Source organism: Antechinus flavipes, chromosome 4 (genome assembly GCF_016432865.1).
Source record: "Antechinus flavipes isolate AdamAnt ecotype Samford, QLD, Australia chromosome 4, AdamAnt_v2, whole genome shotgun sequence".
NCBI lineage: Eukaryota > Metazoa > Chordata > Mammalia > Dasyuromorphia > Dasyuridae > Antechinus > Antechinus flavipes.
The window spans coordinates 66,480,612-66,504,334 of NC_067401.1; the positions used below are offsets into that span (position 1 = coordinate 66,480,612).

Here is a 23,723-nt window from a genome sequence, read left to right on the forward strand (position 1 = left end):
AGAAGAAAAAACTCAGTGGGGGGAAATGAAAATTGTTTTCAAGTGTTTAAAAGGCTATTTTACAGAAGAGGGATTGGTCTCATTCTGCTTGTCCCCAGAAGACAGAATGAAAAACAATGAGTAGAAATGGTAAGAGGCAAATATAATACTCATGGAAGAAAAGACTATCCAACATTTGGAATGATCCCAAAATGGGCTACGTTGGGATGCAGTGCATTCTCCCTTTCATAGGAGGTTTTCAGGGAAAAGATTAATGAACATTCTTGGTCAGGCATAATTTGGACTAGATAGCTCCTACAATTCTTTTCAACTCAGACAGTGTATGATTCTGTATTTCATTACTATTACTGAAAGAATTTTGCACATTTTATGGAAATAGTGGGTTGTCTTTGAAGGAAACATATAGGAAACTCCTAGATATTTTCATGATATCATAAAGTCGTCTATCCCATTCTTCAGTCCTTTTTGGACTTCCTTTACCCTCCCTTCTAAAATTATATATAATAGGGAGTCATCGATCTTCTGCTTGAACATTTTTAGTAATGGGGAAGCTCTCTTTTTTATAAATATTGCCTGTACCATTTTTGCCCAACTCTACTTGTTAAAAAGTTCTTTATGAGTTGAAATCTACCTTTATGTTCCAATCTTCCTTTATCTCCTTTACAACTACACAAAACTAATCATTAAGCAATCTAATGTAAAAAGCCAGAAGTCCTATTTATACTCCCATCTCTGGTACTTATTAGCTGGGTGATCTTGAGCAATTTGCTTTACCTCATTGGTGTTCAATTGTCTTTTGTAAATTTAGAGGTTTCAAATAGATGGTCCATAAGGTGCCCTTCAGTTCTAGAATAATATCATTTTTATGAGTAGTTTTCCATATGTCATCTGACATTTTTTTTCATTAATGTATCTAGGGTTGTATTAATTTCCTATGGTCACATCTCCTCTTTTGTCATATACTAGAAAGTCAGTTACTTTCCTAGATTTCATGGCTAGTAGTTGATAGTTGAATAAGGACTAGAATGCAAACCTCATTATTCCTTTTCCAAAACATTTTTCTTTCTTTTTAAACAGTTTAAAACAAATTCTGAACTTAAAAATCAAATAAAATGGACATTTCTATATATGAAACAAGCCAGAAATCAGAATTTACCTGGAACTATACATCTCTTCTAATTCCTTTTCAACTGTATTTGTCTGCAAGCATTATGATAGAGTCCATAAAAATAATTTTGTTTCTTAAGGAGGTTAAGGTTTGGCTATCTCCCATCATTATTTTCTAATCTAGAAAACTGAACAAGGTCTGAATTAGTACAGTTTGAATTGATATTCAAAGGACTTCTCTGAGGAAGGGGATTTAGGTATTGTTGCTGGTTGTTGAACCAGAAATTAACAATATATGCATAAATAAAAACATAATCTATACAAATGAAATAAAAAATATTTTTGGTCTAGATGAGAGCATTGATGAATAGAGAGAATCATGAAGGGACTATAGGAAGTATAGAAAGTAGTGCTTGGTTGGATCTTGCTCACATTTGTGTCTTTCTCAGATTTGAAAAACATGGTATTTCTATTTTCATCTAAATCACTGATAAAACTATTGAATGGTAACAACCAAAGACAAAGACTTCTAGTACACTGATAGATCCATCCTATCTCTTTGACATCAACAAGCTTTAGGGTACAATCATTTATTCAGTTCTCCATTCCATCTATTTCTACTATCTCTTAGCCCACATTTCTCCAATTTGTCCATGAGGATATCATCAGAGGCCTTGGAAAATGCTTTGTTGAAGTCCAGATACACTGTTTAGATTTCCAAAAGAAGGAATTAGATTAATTAGGCATGATTTCTCTAAGAATGTGTTCTGCTTAGTATAGTCCATTTTACTTTCTAAGCATTCAAAAACCAGCTGTTATCAAGGATTTGTTAGTAATTAAGTTCAAAATCTTCAGTCTTTAGTTCTGGAATGAGCCTTTCTTTTTACAAAAGAAGAAAATTTGCTATATCAGTTTTGGGGGACTTCTCTCATTTTTCAAGCTTCTTGAGAAAATATTTATAGTAGTTCAGTGATGATATCTATAAGTTCTTTCAGTAATTTAAACTTCTTTCAGATCTAGATTATTTGTAGTCATTTAATTTTTATAATACTATCATTTCACATTAGGATTTAAAATTATTTCTTATATTTCTTCTTCTTCCGGTCTAAAAGTCATTCTCATAGAGAAGGTGAAGGCAAAATATTACTTTTAATGGTTCTGTTGTTATTGTTAACATTATGCTATCTACTTCAGGCATATAGACCAATTCTTTCTTGTTCGTCTTACTTTTACCTACTATAAAAATGCCTTTTTGATAATATTTTTAGTAATTTTTATTTTGGTAAACCTCAGCTCATTCTTAAAGCATGTGCTTTCTTAACACTATTCTTGAAAATCTATACACTTATTCTTCTCTCTGTTCATTTTATTTTTATCTACTTTTAAAATCAGAGATTGTTGTGTAGTCTCTTCCTTCCCCCTTTATTTATACATTATTCTGGTCAAAGAAAGCATCACCTAATGGTAAGGCTTCTAGTGGTGAACATGTATGGTTTTTAATTATATTCATCAGTTTGATTTTTTGAGATTCTCCTATTATTTGGGATATAATCTCTGAATGTGGAATCATAAGCATATGTTCATGTTCTTCTATTTCTTAAAAATCTTATTTCTTAAAACCTAGGGTATTTGTGAAACTATGCCCAATTTCCCATTCCTTGAATAGTGGGACCTTTAGGTATTTCATAGTTACTTTTCTCCAAGATTCCTGTTATTTCCATATTAAAAACCACCCTTTTTTGGTTAGAGAAGCATTTGCCTTCTTTGTTTTCTCTTTATAATTTATTTTAAAAGTATTTTTAATAATATCTTGATGTAGAAAAAATTTTTACATTATGATACTGGGAAGTAGGGATAGGATAGGGATTGAGGAATTAGGGCTAGAGACATCAGAACAATCAACAAACAAAAAAGCAAACAACATAAGAAAACACATTGTAGAGTAGGGAAGGGAGTCTTCGGGAGTGCCCAACTAAAACGCAGTTGGTTTGTAGAATATTACCCATGGGAAGATAATGAAGGTCCTAACTCCTTTATAATAATATAATTAGACAGACAGTGCATCCTAAGTGGAAACCAGCAGGAAAGTGAGGAGAGAGAGAAAAACAAAAATAAGGGAGAATGGGAGCAGGTATGGAAAGAGTCACACATAGGGGAGGGGTTAATTGGCTGAAAAAAAGTAGACTCTTTTTGAGGAGTAAGAACTTGGTCTGGGAGGGGTGAGGAAGGGAATGCTGAAGAACCTGTAAAAATGAATTTTATATATCCAGAGAGTTCTCAAGAGAAAGAGAATAATTCTTCCATGTTTCTGATCTACCCAGAAAATTTCCACACACATACTTTACTCACTTTGGGGAAAAATATAAATTAGGAAAATATTCCAGAATGAAGAAGTCCAAAAGTAGTATCTGGATCTAAGCTTCAGAAAAGACTAATCTCCTTTCTATAACTGATTTAAGAAGAGCCATATAATTGGGCTAATAGTCTTTGTAACAATTCCCAAAAGATTCTGAGTCTTAGGTGGATGCCTTTATTTCTCCGTAAGTGGTGAAGTGGTGGAGTGGGGAGGGAGGCATAAATATCTCTGTTTAAGTAGAATGTACTGTGCCTCTTAGCTGAAATCTCTTCCACCTATTCTGGATACTTGACTTCTGAACAACATGGGAAGTTTAATAAAAGAGTCAGGAATAAGTGTGGTGAGAGTTTGAAGAATTAAAATTATTAGTATTTAAAATAAAGAATTTTTTCAGAAGCTTTGCTTTTGATGGGTGACTTTGAATGGATATCTAGGTCATTGATGATCCTCAGTATTATTATACCTTCCTCATGTTACAATTTTGTGATCTTTATTTTGAAAGCATGATTCATATTTGTTGACTTGTTAACAAGTCTATAGTAAATTCTCAGAACATTATCACTTCAGTTTATCTCTCCTTTTATTTTTCTCTAAATCATCTCCATTATGCCTTGTAGTTCTAGGCTATTTCCTATATTATTCATTTTTCTCTTGATTTGTCATTTTTTTTTTTTCTCTCAGTCTCTTTTGAGTTGGGAGTATAAGGTTTGATGTATAGGACAATATACTATTGCCCCACTAGCAATTCCCCCTTTTTATGGATATATACTATTCATAACCAAGACTGATTGAATGAATGAGTTTTGTTCATCTATAGCTATCAACCTATTGCATTGGAGAGAGTAAGGAAGGGAAGCCAATTGCAGATGTTTTCTTGGATTGAATTCTAATCTTCAAAAATTTGTACATATGGCAAGAACATTCTTCTTGATAAACACAGAATCTAAATTTTGAATTTGCTATTGCATATCATTTCAAAATGGTGAATATTTAAGATTATATGAAAAATGGGAATAAATTAATTAAAAACTCAAACAAACAGAAGTTATGTGTCCAAATTCAAGTTTTCTCTTTCAAACAATCATTTTACAAAGCTCTCTATTTATTCTAATGATACTGCTTGGTTAAAGCCTTTTTAGAATTTCAGACTTTTTTTTTTAAGATTACTTTTCTTTGAATATCAATGTTTATGCAAAAGCTGCATTTTTTTTGTATCCTTCTGTCCAAGATGGCAATAGTTGACCTGTTGGTCTTCTTTCCTCTAACCCCTTTCCTCTCCCATCTAAAATCCACATAGCTGTCAAAGTGATAATCTTAAAGTACCATATGTGCCCTTTCCTATTTAAAAAGTTTCAGTAACTCCCTATTGGCACTAGGTCATAGGATTATACATATAGGATTGGAAGGACCAGTTTGCGGTCTCCATATTTTGCTCAAGAATTGCATGATAGACTGTCAAATATTTTGCTAAATTCAAATTAACTATACCATTCCTATGACCTATCAGTCTAGTGATATCAAAAATTTGTCTCTTTTGGCATATTTAAAAACAAACTTTTCAAAATTTTTGTTTCCTGTCTATATCACAGTCATTTCTGGGGGGAAAGCCTATGGAGCCTCTTCTCTAGATTGAATCATCCTTTGAAACAAGAAAACCAGTTAGTTAAAAAACGTTCAGTTAAAAAAAAATACATAAGATATGTAATAAAATATGCATATGTTAACAGCAGCCATATTCTGTCATACTAATCCTTAATTGCTTTGCTTGAAAAAGGAAGTTACAGTAGTTATCTATTTGTTGGAATCTTATCTGTTTTTAGACAATTAGAATTTAGCCTTCTTCTGCTGAACTTTTAATTTGTATTGTGGTAATTAAAGTGTTTATTATTATTTTGTTTTTTCTTATTTTATTGTTCATTTCATACAGATCTTTATATTTACTTCAGATTCCTCATATTAATAATTTTTTGCTGTATGATCATATTCAATTATATCTTATGCCTCATTTTTTTCCACTAATTACCCAGTTGATGGGGCATTCATTTCATTTCTAGTTCTTTGCTACTGCAAAAAGCAGTTTTGAGAGGTTGTGTATATCAACAAATATGTCTCACTCTCTATCTTGTTGGTAATTTCCCTTCACAGTCTTTCAGTGATTACTCTTAGTGGCTCAGAAATCAATTTGCCAATTTTTTAAGTATCCTAAGATATAGTTATTTGTATAACTATATAACCATTTATAGTAATAAATATAAGATAACTATTTATAGTAATTTGAGCCCTTTTGCATTCATAAGTGATAGCTAACTGTTATCATTAAGGAGTTCCAATTACTTCCTTATTTATGTTGGGCAACAACTCCCTTTTGGAAATTTTAATTTTGCTCTCTTTAATCTAAAAGATCATTGTTCTTGCCAAAGGAAATTAAAAAATTGAACCATTCTCATTTCCTCTGAGCATCTATACCTTCTTTGATACACTTCCTTTCTCAAATTCAGCTTTCTTGACATTCTTAACTCATTCTGAGTTTAGTATTTAAAGGATTGGTAGCTATCTAGCTACTAGTTCAGTGGATAGAGCACTAGACCTCAAGTCAGACTCATCTTCCTGAATTCAAATCTGACCTCAAACATTTACTAGACCCTGGGCAAGTCATTTAACTACGTTTGCCTCAGTTTTCCTCATTGATAAAATGATTGACGGAAGGAAATAGCAAACCACTCTAGTATCTTTGCCAAGAAAACTCCGAATAGGGTCACGAAGAATCAGATATGACTGAATAACAACAGCAATAACAAAATTTACAGGTCACTCCATGTTTTTTTCTTTATCCTATTATCTCTTCTTGTTGCTATCTTCTCTTCAGATAAATGTTTTTGAAAAATATATTAACTGGTGAGTACTGTGTGTGTTTTTTAATGTCTACCCTTGTTTATTGAACAGTGGTCCAGAATATTTAGACAATTTAAAAAGCAAATTAATTTAAAGCGGTTTATTAAAGTACTTTTGGAGCAAATTAAAGTCTAAAACTTATAGACATTCCCTAAAAACTGTACTTATCATTTAAAGACTATGGTTTGTGTTCGCAGGGTTCTTTTTAATAAAATTAATTTCTTAGAAGAAAGGGACATTGAGGGAGAAAAAGACAGATTACATTTAGTTATGTCCTTACTGATTCATCAAACAGTTTGATACAAAATAATCTATTGCTCATGTACCAGCGTTCAAGTATCTTCCTTTTAATGTATGATAGTTAATGCTTCCACTATAATTTGCAAGTACCTCCTATATTGTAACAACGCCCACTCTGAAAATATAAAAAACTCACAAATATTTCTGCATGTGTTACTCCTTTAGATCATATCCATCCTTAAAATGAAAAAATGGAAGAAGTCTTAAAAACTTTTAAATCAAACAACCTACAACTTTATTTTTCTACTAAATGTGCCTTCTAAAATTTGTCTGTTCTTTTTAAAAGAAAAATGTGATTTTTCTATATCCTTTAAATTTTTTATATTTTAAAATGTCTTTTAGGGTGATGATGATGGATACATATGTATTCATGAAGATGAGACTGTGCACATACATCCTTCTTATGTGGTTGGACGAAGTCACCCTGTGTTAGAATCTTCGGTATGATTTGAAATTTTGAGAAAATCTCCTCTATCTTTTCAACCTTACTGGTTATTTGGCTGTAACTGCATTATTGGTCACAGGCTCAGATCAGAATAGTTGGGAAGTAAAGTCCCATTATAATGTAACTCTAGTCCTCATTCTTCCATCACTGTGATCTAGACAATCCTTTTAGAATTATAGTTTTTTTTTTTTTTTTTTTTTTTTTTTTTTTTTACTGTGCAATAGATTCTAGGGCCCATTATCACTTGATTTTTTGATCTCTGTCTTTGGGAGTCAGTAACATGAATATTCCACATTATTTATTTATTAAAAAGTTCCAATCTCAGGTGCCTCCTATATTATGGAACTGACTCTGGGTTATCAAAAGTTGTGAAATTGGAATATAAGTTCTGGCAGATCCTACTAAACTTTGAAAAATGTTGTCCCTTTGATAGATTTTGCCTTCTGTATAAGGAAGAGTATAGATAAATAGGAAGATAGTTATCACAGTAGGTTGATGGCCTCTGGGTGATAAATTCTTTGATACTGGAGACTCATGAAACAGTGTAGAGATAACTACATATTGTTTTTACTATATAGGATTGAATATACAATACTCATATTTTTATGATATAAAGTTGGCATCCTTTGTTTCATGTTTCTGAAAAAAAATGAAAGAAATGCTTGCATTTGTCTGTTATCTGCTAATCCTTGTACTTGCTGAAATTTTTTTTTTATATTTTTACATTTGATAAAATATTTAATAGACAAGCAAATTCTCTTTGCCCTAACTTATAGGAATGACCTTTGAGAAACGGGCATCTGGTGAGCAGAAGAGTTTTTGATCCATAAAAGTAAACTTGGTGAGGAAAGAAACAAGTACATTAAAATAGGAACAATAGTTATAAATCACAAAAAAGTGATTTAGATCTCATGAAAGTTTTTTGACAAGTATGGCTGTAAAATTGTGGGATGGTCTGCTTTCCTTTATAGGGTAAAAAGTAACTGATATTCTTTTTCACTGTGGGACTTCAAGCAAAGACTGGATGTCCAGTAGTCCAACATGTTTTAGAGGGTTTCCTTGTTAGGTTATAAGCTGGAATGTATGACCAATGAGATCTCTTCTGCCTGTGATTCTATGATGTGATGGAGAGTCTCCCAGGATCATCATTACCATAGGTTGTTAGCCAATTAATCAACAAAGAGTTATTAAGTACTTATTATGGTTCCAAATCAAATGTGGATGCAAAGACAAAAATGAAACAGTTCCTGACATCAAGAAACTTATGTGCTTTTGTACATATACATGTATATATATATAAGTACATACAAAATGTATACAAAATACACCTAATGTGAAAAATATTTTTCACAGTCATTTGACAACCAAATAAACTTGGATAGAGCAGTAAATATTCTAATGAACTAGAATTAGTTATCAGTTAGGTTTTGCCTACTAGGAAACTTATTTAGCAAGTTATTTTTTGGTGGGTGTACTTGATTGGACATCAATGTCCTGAAGGAATTAATGAAACTTTCAGAGACTCTTAAGTAGTCTGAGGAGAATCTGGAACAAGTTAAAATAATAACATGCTTGCCAAATGGGAAGCCAGAATTGTCATTAGGGGGAAAAATACCTTTTGCAGTCTTCTGTGAGGAAGTAGAAACACAATAATTGAATACAAACCACACACACACACACACACATTTACAAAAAGGAAATTCAACAAACAGTGCCATTTAGGATGACCTTTAAGGTTTCCATTCTGGAATTTTATGTTGATTATTAATTATTATTATTATGTCCTTATTTTTTGGCAGTTATTTGAAAATGCTGAGAAAAATCATTGTATGTGCTGTTTATGTGTTTTGTTGTAGGCTACACTTGAAGCTATGGCATGGAGGTTGACTGATGGAGTTATTCAGTGTTCTTTTAGAAGAAATATAAGTCTTCCTGGTTCGAAGAGATTTGATCTGGACCAGAAGTATTACATATTTCTAGCAAATGGAGCCACCAATAATGGTAGACATTTTCATATAAAGTATCTTAATCTTTGGAGGGCTCTTAGATTAGGAGTTCTAACTAGGAATCTCAAAATGTTCTAATTTATATTTTTAATGATTTAAACAATTTTTTTCATATAATTCTTGATAATTTGGATTTTTTGTCTTTTGAAAATTACTTTTAGAACATGAATGTTTAAGCTGGGCTCTAAGAACTTGTTTATTTAATATCTTGACAACTCTACTTTAATATAATTGGTTTCTTTTATTTATGTATTTTAAAACATTCTGAAAAGGGATTCACAGACTTCACTAGATTCCTATGGGAGTTTCTAATACAAAAAAGATTAAGAACTCCTGGAGTAGAAAATAAAAGTTCCTTCTCATAGAATGTAAGCTCTTTGGGGAAAGGGATTATTTTTCATTTCATCTTTGTATCCCCAGAACTTAGTACATTATACAAAGTAGGTATTCAATAAATATATATTTTAAAAAATGAATTGAGAAGTTATAGAAAGTTTTAATGTTTTACAGTAACTGACATGGAGATAATTAGGTATATACTTATTTGAATATTTTTACCTGCAGGGTCTAGGTATATTGAGAAACCATTCATTCATCATGTAAATTGGCATTATATATGTACATATATATAAACTTCACAATGAAATTAATATCTATCCAAAATAAACATTAGAGACACTGTATTACATTATTAAATAAATGGCCCAGGGAGCTTTACTTGTTAGGGTTGTAATAGAGGGAAATCTTGCTTGAGATATGGATTGGATTAGTTGTTCTGAAACCTCTTTTTATTCTGAGATACTATAAAGGTATAGGTATGTTATGTTATTGCTTTTCTCATCTGTCTTCTGACACTTCATATTTCTGGGTGAATAAATACCTTTCATTTGTAACATATGTTTATACTTTTCATAAAGCACTTTCACATGTAATATTTCATTTAATTATTTTTCTTAAATGTTCAATTCAACAAAGGCTTGTTGAATGTCTCCTATGAGTAAAGCATTATGCTGCAGCCTGGGAATATAAGACAAAAACAGACCAAAAGAAAAAAAAAAACACTAGAAAGAAACCAAACCAAAAGATAAAAATACTATGCTTTGATACACATTCAATCTCCATGGTTCCAATTTTCCATCCCAAGTCTATTGGAATTGCCTTAAAGCACCTCATTGTTGAGAAGAACCAAGTCCATCACAGTAGATCATCTACATAATCTTGCTGTTATTATGTAAAATGTTCTCCTGGTTCTGCTCACTTCACTCAGCATCAGTTCATGTAAATCTTTCCAGCCTTTTCTGAAATCAGCCCGCTCATCATTTCTTATAGAACAATAATATTCCATCCCTTTATATGACATAATTTATTCTTCCATTCCCCAACTGATGGGCATCCTCTCAATTTCTAATTCCTTACCACCACAAAAAAGCTGCTACAAACATTTTTGCACATGTGAGTCCTTCCCCCCACCCCACCCCATCCCTTTTTTAAATTATTATTTCTTTGGATACAGACCTAGTAGAGACACTGTTGAATCAAAGGTTATACAATAGTTTTATAGCTCTTTGAGTATAGTTCCAAATTGCTATTCAGAAAGATTGAATATATTTCACAACTCTACCAGCAATGTATTAATGTTCCATTCCCCCCCCCCCCCTACCCTCTCTAACATTCATCATCTTTTCCTATCCTTTTAGCCATTCTGAGAGTGTGAGGTGATACCTCAGAGATGTCTTAATTTGCAATTCTCTAACTCATAGTGCTTTAGAGCATTTTTTTGATATGACTAGAAATGACTTTAATTTCTTCATCTGAAAATTGTTCATATCCTTTGAGCATTTATCAGTTGGAGAATGATTTGTAGTCTTATAAATTTAACTCACTTCTTTCTATATTTTAGAATAAGTCCCCAGCATCTTAAACTCTGTGTTATGACCCCATAAGGAGGTCTTGTAACTGAATGGGCAGTTGTGGAATTATGATTTATTATCAGTAAATGTTTTATATGTATACTAATTTTGTATACCTATATACCTGGGATCATATAAATATTTCTCAGGCAAAAAGAGGTTGCAAGTGGAGAAGGTTTAAGAAGCTCTGCTCTAGGCAACTCTTTAAGACTGTCAGATGCAGAAATATCAACCTGCATTGTAGAGGGAATTCCCTCCTCTTGACATGTCCAGTCCTTATATTTATCTTGTCCTACTTTGCAAATTAGGAAACTGAAGTTCAGAGAAATTAAACATTAGAAGTCAGATTCAAACTCAAATCTCTTATTATTCCAAGACTGTTATTCTACTTATGTCTCTAGCATCTTTCTTTCCTTCTCCATTATCTCTGATACCTCTTTAGTTCAGATCTCTATTACTTTTCTCCTAGATAATAATTATAACAGATTTCAGACACAATGTCTTCAATTTTTAATTTATAGTTCATGCTGCTATCAGATTAATGTTAAAACCAGCTTTCATCATTTATTCCATTATTTACAAATGAATGTCTAATACCTCCCTATTATTCACTACAAGTCCAAACTCTTTTTCCTGAAAAAAAAAAAGTTCCTTATAACTTGGCCTCCAACCCTATTTTCTCTATTGGAACCCTCTATTCCAGCTAATTTTGTCTTTTCAGGGAGGCCTAAATATTCTATGATTACTTCTAGTTATTTTGTACTGTATCCTAATATTTTAAGGTTCTATGATTTTATTATTGTGAATATTCCTATCATTGATTCAGGTTGCACTCAATCTATGCCTCAAGTTTGGAGAATTTCTGTGATTAACCTAATTGAATGAGCCTCTGTGACTTGGCTAGGCTGGTCCTTCCTAACAGCATTCCTGAAAATATTTCAAAATTCTGTACTCAATGTTCTCTGGTCTCATTGTTGTGGATTTTGTTTCCAATGATAAGTGTCTTAATCCATTAATGCCTCTTTATGCTATTTAATCCTTGTCCTTTTCTTTCCATAAGTGTTCCGTAACATATCCACCTAATATGTTGGGTGTCAGCCTCTAAGTCTCTTATTACATTTTCAGTATCTAAGTGATATACTGATAATGTTAGGAGGGTGACTAAGTGGTAAAGTGAATAGAACATTTGTTTTGGAATCAGGAAGACGTCTTCATGAGTTCAAATTTGGCAGACATAAGCTTTATGACCCTGATCAAGTCACTTAATCCTGTGAAGAAATTCCTCCTCTGTAAAATGAACTGACTTAGGAAACTTTTCCATGAAAAGTTCCAGATGGGGTCATGTAGAGTCGGACTAGACTGAAATGTCTTATCCTTGGCTTATAATGTGATTTTCTCATCTCTTTCCTGTCTTATCACTCTGTGATAACTGTGTACCACTCTTTGTGTATTAGTTTGTCATCAATTATATGATGAGGCTTTTCATTGCCTTTTGTATGGCAATTATTAATGACTTCTTTTACTGGAAGTAAGTACTGATGCTATTTTCTTTTCCCATCTCTTGATCTGGAATGGGTTTTTCCCTTCCTTTCAAATATCTGCCGTCATATTACTCTTTCAGGGCTCAATTCCAGGGTCACCTTGTCCAAGATGTCTTCCCTGCTGAATAGTTCAAAATGGTCTCTTTCTTTTATACAACATTTTTTTTTTAATACCACTTTTTTTAATACGTGTCCGTTTTCATTGTCTTTTTTATTTTTGTATTTCTTGTCTCTATAACATGATTGAAAGAGACAACAACCATGTTTTGTACTCAACCCTGCTGCTCAGGGTTGTTGTGAGTGTCAAATAAGAAAATGTTTATAAAAACTCTTAGCACAGTGCCTGGCACATTGTAGGCACTATAAAAATACTTCTTCCGTTCCCCCCACCCTAGCCATTTTATTCCCTTTAGTGCCATAGAATTGAATGAATGAATAGAAAATTAAGAGATAAGACCTCTGTCCAGCTGACAAACTGTTCAAACAATTTGTTTCCAATATTTTATTTAATTTTTCCTTTAGTTGAACTGAGTTCCTTATATATTCATCTCTCTTTTAGGTCAGATTTATAAACATTCAGAGCACCCTCTGATTACCAGTGAAAAACATGATGTGACTGACCATCCAAAGAACATAGGAGGCTCCCGATCTCCACTTCTCCTGAAGTTTCATGGCAAGTGTTGTTTCATAATGTGTTTATGGGATAAAATTATTTGATGAAGACATTGATTTTTTAGTTTTGAGTGGCTTGTGTAACTTCACAGTTGGCAATAAGTTACTTTTCTGAACATTGAAACATTACAGATAGCAAAAGTCATCTTAATGCCCAGTTAATATTTGCTAGAAAGTGTTAAGAAAGTTAGAAAGAATGCTTGATTCATATCACAATTTTTCCCTGAGAAAAAAAACAATTTTATTATGATTTTTTCTATAGTTAATGATCAATTAAAAGCTAATGGGGAAAATTACTTCTTGTTTCTTATAGCTAGGTAGAGGGACTTTGCTTTTAAGGATGCTATACTGTTTGAGGACAGAATAAAGTGATAGGTGGTATTCTTAAAAAATGAGAGGTGATTTGATTCTGAAAAGAAAAGTTAGCATTTGTCCCCTCCTTATAGCTAAATATTTTTACCAGTTTTTCTTTTAAAAAATGCATAAGCTATTTCCATGGAGTGTGGTTTTTTTGACAGTTGTGTAATAGCTTTAAAAGCATACTTGAGGCCCCCTATATATTATGCTTCACCCAGTGCTTAACACTGGTATATTAGGAAAAAGAGGGGAAACGTACAAAATAAACATTGTCAGAGTATTATTTCAGGCATTGTACCACAGTGAAGAAAGGGTGACCTCAAAGCCATAAAAATCTGGTTTCAGATCTTGATTGTGTGACTATGGACAAGTCACTTAAACTCTCAGGATTATAGTCAATTCTCTAAGATAATAAGTTGCAGTGAAAGTGTCAACCTGAGTTGGTAGAAATTATCACAACTGGAAATTCTCCATATTAGTGAAGTCACAAATCTACTACCTAGCCCAGATTTGAAGAGAGAAGTCCTTATTTTCTAACTTTACTTCCATACTCATCTTTCTATCTCATTCCCCAAAAAGTTGGTTTCATGCTTTTTATTGTTCTCCCTGTATCCCCAACAACTTCCAGGCTGCCTTCTGGCAGGAGATGATTTAACCTTCAAGTAAACTGAGAAAATTGGAGACATATATCTCCTACTCTTTCAATCTCTTAAAATTTTTCAACTTTCTCAGTCATTTGCTGCTCTTTTATTTCCATGTGAGGAAAAAATGGAAATTCATGCCTTTTTGAGGTTCTACTTATGACTTTGGTTCTATTTCCTCCAAATTTTTCCAGCAAACATCCCTTCTCTCTCTCTCTCTCTCTCTCTCTCTCTCTCTCTCTCTCTCTCTCTCTCTCTCTCTCCCTCCCCCTCATACAAACACAAAGATTCATTGCTTCCTTTCTAACTGCAAAACTGCTCAAGTATCCCATGCTTTTAAACAAATAAACATATGAAAACCCTCTTTCTTTCTTGAAAATCCTCTTCCTTTCCATCCAGTGACCTTCCCATGTCTTTCTTAACTGCCAAATTTTTTATAATAGTATGTAGATTTTTTTTGGGGGGAGGGGGAGGGACTCATTACTTTCAGTTCTTCACTTCCTAATCTGTCTTTACTTCAACCCTTGCAATCTGACTTTTCTTCCTGCCATTCTATTGAAACAGTTCTTCCAGGGGTCACCACTCATGTCATAATTACCAGATCTAATGACTTTTTTTTTTTCTTTTTCAATTTTCACTGTTGTTAACATTTTTGTGTTCTTTAACACTTGATCACTTTTTTTCTTGATGCCATTTCTATCTGTGGTTCTTGGAAAAAAGTCATACTCTCATGATTTTCCTTTGACCTTGCCTACTATATTTTTCTCTTTTTCCTTTTTTGACTCTTCTTCTTGAGAATGTGAATTGATTCTTGGAATCTTTATCACCGGTTCTTTTTTCTCCCCCACAATCTAATCTCTCTTCCTTGGCAATCTCATTTGCTTTCATGGCTTCAGCTAGCTATTCTTGGGTTGATCTTAGCTGTTTCTAGCAGTGACACTGCTTAATCACCCATCATAAATATTATGATGATACCTTGTACTCTTTTCCTTTTATTTTATCACTTTCATATTTAATCAGATACCAATTTCTGTTGATCCTTTCTTTTAAACTCTCTGCCATCTTTCCCCTCTTCAGCATTTGAGCACAATACCTAGCACTTGGTAGATATTTAATAAATGGTTGATTGATTCTCTCTCTTTCCAGTGCTATCATTTGAGTTTTATCCATCATAACTCTTATTACTATTTGAAGTCCTGTGCTTGCCACCAAATATACTTTAGTGCCTCTCTGTTTTTTCCTTTCATCCAAACTATCATTTATCCAACGGATGTTACTGAATTCTTTCAGTTTTATTTCATATTATTCCTGTTCATGTCATCTTCATTCCAGCCAAATCGGATTATTTACTTGTTTTTCTTTCATGCCCTGAACTTTACTTCATTGCCTTTGCTTATACTGTTCCCTATACCTGGAATTCTACCTTTGTTCTATTTTTTCCCTGTAAATTTCTGCTAATTTTTAAAAACCTACTTCAAACACCTTCCCTAGGTTCAAATACTTCCTCTAGGAAGCATTCTATGGTCTATTCTACCAATATGGTGACTTTTTCTTATCTTTAGATCTTAAATAATACTTTTATACTTTTCTTATGCACCTACTAGTTTTATTCTGCATTCTAATTATTTATACATGTGTCACATATTCCTTTTGGACTATAAACTCTGTGAAGGTGGCAGTGTTGATATAAAAGTTAGATATGAAGTTATCTGAACTTCATAACTTTTTCATCGCCAATCATAGTCATACATAGTAGATAATAAATGTTTGTCAGATTTAAAAAATGTTTTAATTGATATGTTTTGCTTTTGTATTACCTCAATTTTGTTTTTTTCTACCCTCTTAGAACTCCTTATAACAAAGTTTTTTTAAAAAAGAAATGATTAAGAGATAAAAATTCAGCAAAACTTATCAATGTATTAAAAAAAATCTGCTGATATATGTGTTCCACACCTGAGCATCCCATTTTTTGAGGATAGACTTGTTCTTTATAGTTTTACATTATTTGCTGAATTTAAATTTATTAGTTCTTATTTTCGAAGTTCATTTATAAAATCACCAACATAAGCTTAAAAATAACTCTATGACTTTTTCTTTGATCATGGCTCCAGTTTAAAGAGTATTTAGGCTCAGAAATACTGCTTCCTTTCTTTGTTATTCTTGTAAGTTGTGGTCCAATTCCAAAATAATCATTGGAAGAAAAGGTAGTTTGGCTAGGAGAATTGTTGGTTTCTTTTATTTTTTATTTAAAGATATTCAAACTGATATAAGTTGAAAGTTTTTTCTTGTTTGGGTTAGAAATGAAAGCCAGTTTAGTGAAAGTATCCCTATGGCATATGTGTCTTTTCTCTGACAGGTGCACTCATGTTCGTGGCTTGGATGACAACTGGGAGCATTGGTGTACTGGTGGCCCGATTCTTCAAACCTGTGTGGCCAAAGGCCTTCCTCTTTGGTGAGGCAGCTTGGTTTCAGGTAGGCAGAAGAAGGACTCCATATTGCCCCTAGGGCTGCTATCTCAAAGCATCCAGCAGCGAGTGTGAGTTCTCAATGACATATATATTTCATACCACACACACACACACACCCCCCTAACTCTGAGCTTGGGTAGCTAAGCAAAGGCAGGGGGTGGAGTCCAAACTCTGGTGAGCGGGAATCTCCAGGCAGGGACCATCAATATGATTCTGACAGGATGGAAGTAGGACCATAAATTCTTGATGACTTAGGAGGATTTAGGAGCCAAGAAATCTGAATTCCCCCTTGAGTTTACACATTTACAATTTATAACCTTAGAATAATTAGCCCTAAGTTATATCAGTCCTGATGATCAGGAGGGGAGTTGGTAGAACAATTCAGGAAAACTGACTCAGGATAATTTAGGGAAACTGAAGCAGGACAATTAGGAAACTGAGTCAGGACAATAAAAAAGAATTGTGGCACAACAATCAGTGCATGTATTTTAGTGTTAGGATTTTTTTCCCTAGGAGTTCCCTTTTTGAGCTTATGCTGAGTGAAATTAATTGAAAAAATAAGAAATCTTTAGTCTGGAGAAAAGAAACTAATTAAGGCTATGTAAAGTCCAGACTAGCTCTCTAGAGAACCTCGGGATCAGCCCAAGTCTTTGGTCTTAGTGGAGAGTGAAGGAGGCAGGAGAACTGCCACATGGCTGGTCAAAGATGGAGACTGGAATCTGGCATCTTCTCTTGTGTCTGTGACTGAGAGCTGCTGCGGAGAGAGCTTTCTGAGTCTGAGAGTCCCTTTAAATACTCCAGTACAAAATAAAATAAATCTGAAAGGAAAATAAAAAAATAAAATAAATAAATATTCCAGTATGATTATGTCACTACCTCACACTGAGCATGCTCAACCACACTGAGCACTCACAACTGTAGAACATTACATCACCATATTATCCTAAGTATATGCCAACTAGATTGAGTACATCATTACATTTTTACATTACATTAAGTATGTACTTAGAGAACCATTATCTCACATTGAGTAGGTACTTAACTGTGTGTGTGTGTGTGTGTGTGTGTGTGTGTGTGTGTGTGTAATAAACTATATATATATATAACCCTGCTGTCCTAGATTTAAATATACCTTTTCAGAGTTCCTACCCTCTACAGGGATACAATTTTTTTGTATTTTTAAGTATTAGAAGCCATGTCATCTGGAAGAGAGGTAACACTTATTTTGCTTGGGCTCAGAGGCCAGGACTAACAGCTCAGTGAGGGAGGGTTGAGGTAGCCAAGAGGAAGATTTAGGGTTGATAAAAGGAATGGCTTCCTAACAACTATCTGGAAGTTGAATAGACTATCTTGGATGGTTTCCCACCCAAGAATTGAAGGTCTTCAAGTAATCTTGTTTGGTTGTGAACTTCATGGCTATTGGGTTCCTTATCATTGATGAAATTTCTAATTCATGGATGGCCACTTGTCAGATATCTTATTCAGGGACTGGATGGATTTTATAGGAGTTTGCAAAATATGTGTCTAGGGTCAGTTCTGGGCTGCTCTCTGTTTAGAGCTAGCCAAGTCATTCTCATTTTCTGACCATGGGAAAATATTGGGGTGTATTTTGTTGACCCTTAGGTCAATGGGAAGTAGACCTTTCTAGTTCTGAGATTGTGTGACTTTTCTCCATCTTTTTTTGCTTCCTTTCTTGGTCTTTGCTTTTCTAGTTGATGTTGATTGGCATTATGGAAAGTAGTATCATGATAATTCTTAGAACTATTATCTAGGACAAAAGAGAGAACCTAGAGGTCTATAGAATGTTAGAGCTAGAGAGTACCTGAAGGGAAATCAAGATGCATTCCTTCATGTTATACATTAGGCAACTGAGATGCATAGAGAAGTGACTTGTTCAAGCTCATATGGCTAATAAGTCTGATAAAGGTCTGGATTCAGGTCTTGCTAACTCCTGGTATAATATTTTACATAGAACGATTCTCAATGCTGAGATGAAATCAGCAATCCCAGCCTTCTTGAAAAGCTTTATAAAAGATACCTGGAAAATCAGGTTGAAACATGCTTTCTTTTTTTCTAGTAAATTTATTTATTTAAAAAAAAAAGAAATTTCTAATTCAGACTATTATCATTGTTTCTAATATTACCTATTCCCTGAGGTCTAACAATATGCTGGGAATTTAGTGAATGCTCAAATGTTAGTGAAATTGGATTGGAAAGAACCCCTACTCACCCAATCCAATGGCCTATTTTCAGTCCTTATCTCTGACCTATCTGCAACATTTGCTAAACATTTACTAAAAGTTTGCTGTGGGGGAAAGGCTGTGCTAGATATTGAGGCTAAAAAGATAAAAAAAAGTGTAGCAAAACTTTCCTGTCTGAATTTATTCTTCTACCCGACTTCACCATTTGTTTCCCATCATTTACTCTCTTTCCCATTGGGCCATTGGATTGGGTGAAGCATGCTATGCACTTTATCACATCCATTCTTTCTTACACAATGTTCCTTATACCTATAATATTCTCTATTTTCAAAGTTTGAATCCCTACCCACCTTCAGAATTTTACTAAAATACCAACTGATATATATGAAATCATCATTAAGATCTTCCCCCTTGGGCCTCACATAGTCATTTTTTTTTTCTATTTTCTTATTGAACTCATTGAATTCAATTGCAAATCTTAAACTGTGGTTTGCCACACCATATGGGGTTGTGTAACTGAATGTAAGGGTCATGTAATTATGATTTATTATCAGTAAATGTTTGATTTCTATATCTGTTTTATATACATATATACTCAGGGTTGTGTGAAATTTTCACGGGGAAAGAGAGGTGGGGAGTGGAAAAAGTTTAAGAAGCTCTGTTTTATTGTAACTTATATTATCTGGGATCAAGTCTTTCCACTGCCAGATACAGAATGTTTCATCCCAGGAAATTCTTTTAACTGCTAGGTACTTTAGATAAAAGCATCTTCAACTGTGGGGCTTGACTCCACATGGAATTGTGTTACTGAATATGGGGATTGCAAACAATTTGACAACAGTAAAAGGTTTCTAAATGCAACAAACAAAAATTAATTAAAAATTAAATGTATAATGAATCTGAGGTCTTTCTGGCAGTGCTCACCAGTGTTGTATCACATGACTTCACTGCAGCCTTGATTCTGAACATACAAAACATATGTTTTGTACTGTGCATGCATGAAAACTGCCAGAAACACCTTGGCTTATCATTGAGATGGAATTGCATAAAATTTTCTTGGTGAAAAAGGGTTGTGAGTAGAAAAATTTGAAGAAATCCTGCTCAAACAACTCTCTAAGATTATAAATTGCAGATAAAGTGTCAGCCTGAATTGGTAGAGGAAATTTTCTTACCGGGAATGCCTTATACCAGTGAAATTATAGTTCTAATCCATGCCCATTTATGGTGTGTTGGGCAGGAAGCATTTAATACATACCGTATGCAAGGCACTGTGCTGTTTTCATGATACTGCATGAAAAGAAGGACTTGACATATCTGAACTTTGTCTATCAGTGCCTGACACAATGCTCTGAATGCAGTAGGTCCTTAATAAATGTTTATTAGGTTTCTTAAAACTTATAGAAACATAGAATTTTAGGGTTGGAAGGGACTTTAGAAACCACCTGGTTCAACTCATAACTGAAAATGAATCCATATTATCATGGAAAGGATAAGTAGCCATTCAGTCTTTGCTTGAGGACCTCCACTTGAGGGGATACTAGCTCCTGAGTCAGCCTACTGCAGATCTCATTACTCTTAGCTTTAACTTATGGGATCAAATAGTATAACCCTTTAGCCCTCTTATGTGTGACCATTCCTCAAGTATTTGGAGACAGCTCTCATTTCTCCCCTTCATCTTATCTTCTTCACCCTGTACATTTAAATATCCTCATATTTCATGAACTCATGATCCTTCAGAATTCTGGCTGCCATTCTCTGAATATTCTCAGGTTATCAGTTCTTTCTTAAAATAAGTTGCCCAGAATAGAGCACAAAACTACAGATATACTTTACCAGGGTAGAGTATAGAGATACTGTCTCATCCCTTTATCTGGGAGCTCTCTGTTTCTCTTAAGCCCAAGATCACATTAGCTACAAATTTTGGTTATGATTATTTTTGCCATACTTTTATGGCATCTTTTTGTGGATCTTTTTGTAGCCTCAAAAGCCCATCTTTCCTATCTAACATAAATTTTTACTCCTCGCTCATAGACCTTTCCTTTTCCATCCATGCCATTCTTCTTATTGTCACATACCTTGTTCCTTCCTCATTCGGGCTATTTCCTTTTGTCTAGAATGTCCTCATTCTTCCTGTCTATTTTTTCAAATCTTAACCTTCCTTTAAGGACTCACTTAAAACTCACTTTTTACATTAAACACTCTCACTGCAACCTTTATATTATTTAAACTAGGGACATTTTTTCTATCAATTGAACTCCTACCCCCATGCATATCTCAGGATCTTCTTTATGGAGCAACATTATCTGTTACCTAGAAGCTTTTTTCCTAACTTCATCATTTTCATTCTCACAGATACATCGGTTTCTCATGTTCTGCACTTCTGGCCTTACTACTGTTGGCTTTGTACTTCCTTTCATATATAGAAAAGGCTGGAGTAAGGTAAGTCAACTCAACGTGTATTTTTAAACACTTATTTTATGTGCTTGGGACTGTATTTTGTTCTAGGAATACAAATACAAATAGAAAGATAGCTCCAGTCCACAAGGAGCTTACATTTCTTCTAAGGGAAGAAAATATATAAAAAGAAGCTAAAAAAGTGGGGGTAGGGGAGAAAGTATCTACACAACAGAAATAAATCTCCCTATAATGTGGGACACAAACTCTGACATTTGCTATCTGGAAAATATGGCAAATCATTTGCTTTTTTGACTCCCAGGTTCCTTTTTTGCAAAATGATGTTAAATAATGCATTACCTAAGGCTTTGGGTTTTTGTAAGAAAAAAGAATCTTGAAACTTTAAAGTGCTATGTCAGTGTGAGTTGCTATATGATGAGGATGAATATTTTTACTTGAAGAATTTAAGAATCCATACTTTTATTTTTTAATAGTGTTTTTTTTCTCCAGTTGTATGTCAAGAAAAATTTTAGCATTCATTTTCACAAGATTTTGAGTGCATTTTTTCTCCCTCCTATCTTCTTCCCTCCCTTCCCCTCTTCTGAAGATAGTAGGCAGTTTGATATAAGTTGTACATATGCTATCATGCAAAAAATATATCATATTAGTCACAGTTGTGAAAGAAAAAATAGATCAAAAGAAAAAACCATGAGAAAAAATAAAATAAGTGAAAAAATATGCTTTGATCTGTTTCCATCAATTCTTTATCTAGATATAGATAGCATTTTCCTTTGTAAATCTTTTGTACTTGTCTAATTCCATACTTTTATTAATAAAGATGGTAGTCAACACATAGGCATCATGATGAGAAAATTGCCTAGATCAATGCTCACATCACCAAGATCACAGCTCTATCAAAGAATAAAAAAATTTATGTAGGTGAAGTCAGAAGGTTTGAAAAGTTTACAGACTGGACAACAAACCTCATCATTGTGAATTAGGATGTGAAACCAGTGAGGGAAGTAGGTGGATGTCATCTAGGGTGATGGAGTTCTGAGAAATGGTGCTTTTCAAAGAGCTTGTGGATCAGGAAGACAAACTATTTCCTTCCTAGTCAGGATCCAAGAGTTTGAGCTTCAGCTTAACTAAAAGGATGTCCTATTAGTAACAGGTCTTACATAGGGCCATACGTTTTCCCATTATATTCCTCTTCTAAACAATAAAAGCCAAGGGTTGGGTCACTTTATTTGACAGTCACCTCCTCTCCCAGGCACTTGTTTTTAGTATGATTATTCATTATGCAGAAAAATCTTATGATTGCATGGCTTTCAGGACAGGGACAAAGAAAAGGGTTCAGTTATAAATTCATGTGAAATGTTTTATTGTACAAAAATGTCTATCTGGAAAATCTCTGTTTAATATGTCTCAGGTATATAGTCAGCTATTTTAAAGGAAGAGCAATTTGAGCACTAAATTTAGAGGATCTTTACATTGTTTGCAGTTGTTCAGCATTGCAGATATAAGTAGCTAGGTAACAAGTGTAAGCAGAATAATTAGTATTTTAGTTTGTTCTTGCGTGATCACAGCTACTTGTCTTTGGAACCAAACCTTGGGTTGTGTTCTCTCAAGAAACTGACTTGAGCACCCAAGTGCTCTTTTCCCTTTCCCTTTCTCCCCTTCCCTAAACTTGTTAGCTACTTGGGGTAAGTTTTTTAGTTTGATTTAATTATATCAGATCAGTAGCTTTTTTTTAATTTTAATTTTTTTATGTTTTTAATATTTTATTTTATTTTATAATAACTTTATATTGACAGAATCCATGCCAGGGTAATTTTTTTTACAACATTATCCCTTGCACTAGCTTCTGTTCTGATTTTTCCCCTCCCTTCCTCCACCCCCTCCCCTAGATGGCAAGCAGTCCTATATATGTTAGATATGTTGCAGTATATCCTAGATACAATATATGTTTGCAGAACCAAACAGTTCTCTTGTTGCACAGGGAGAATTGGATTCAGAAGGTAAAAATAACCCAGGAAGAAAAACAAAAATGCAGATAGTTCACATTCCTTTCCCAGTGTTATTTCTTTGGATGTAGCTGCTTCTGTCCATCATTTATCAATCGAAACTGAGTTAGATCTCTTTGTCAAAGAAATCCACTTCCATCAGAATACATCCTCATACAATATCGTTGTCAAAGTGTATAATGATCTCCTGGTTTTGCTCTTTTCACTTAGCGTCAGTTCATGTAAGTCTCTCCAGACCTCTCTGAAATCATCCTGCTGGTCATTTCTTACAGAACAATAATATTCCATAACATTCATATACCACAATTTACCCAGCCATTCTCCAATTGATGGGCATCCTTTCAATTTCCAGTTTCTAGCCACTACAAATAGGGCTGCTACAAACATTTTGGCACATACAGGTTCCTTT

At 33.7% G+C, this 23,723-nt stretch overlaps 1 protein-coding gene across 1 annotated transcript in view; it reads left to right on the forward strand.

Annotated features, from left to right (window-relative positions):
- Positions 1 to 23,723, forward strand: part of LOC127559465 (ferric-chelate reductase 1-like) — a 53,245-nt gene that overhangs the window by 19,874 nt on the left and 9,648 nt on the right. Inside the window, exons 7-11 of the mRNA XM_051993270.1 lie at positions 6,998 to 7,096; positions 8,957 to 9,101; positions 13,117 to 13,230; positions 16,584 to 16,699; positions 21,249 to 21,335. Coding sequence (XP_051849230.1) covers positions 6,998 to 7,096; positions 8,957 to 9,101; positions 13,117 to 13,230; positions 16,584 to 16,699; positions 21,249 to 21,335 — 561 coding nt within the window. The remainder of the gene's footprint in view (positions 1 to 6,997; positions 7,097 to 8,956; positions 9,102 to 13,116; positions 13,231 to 16,583; positions 16,700 to 21,248; positions 21,336 to 23,723) is intronic.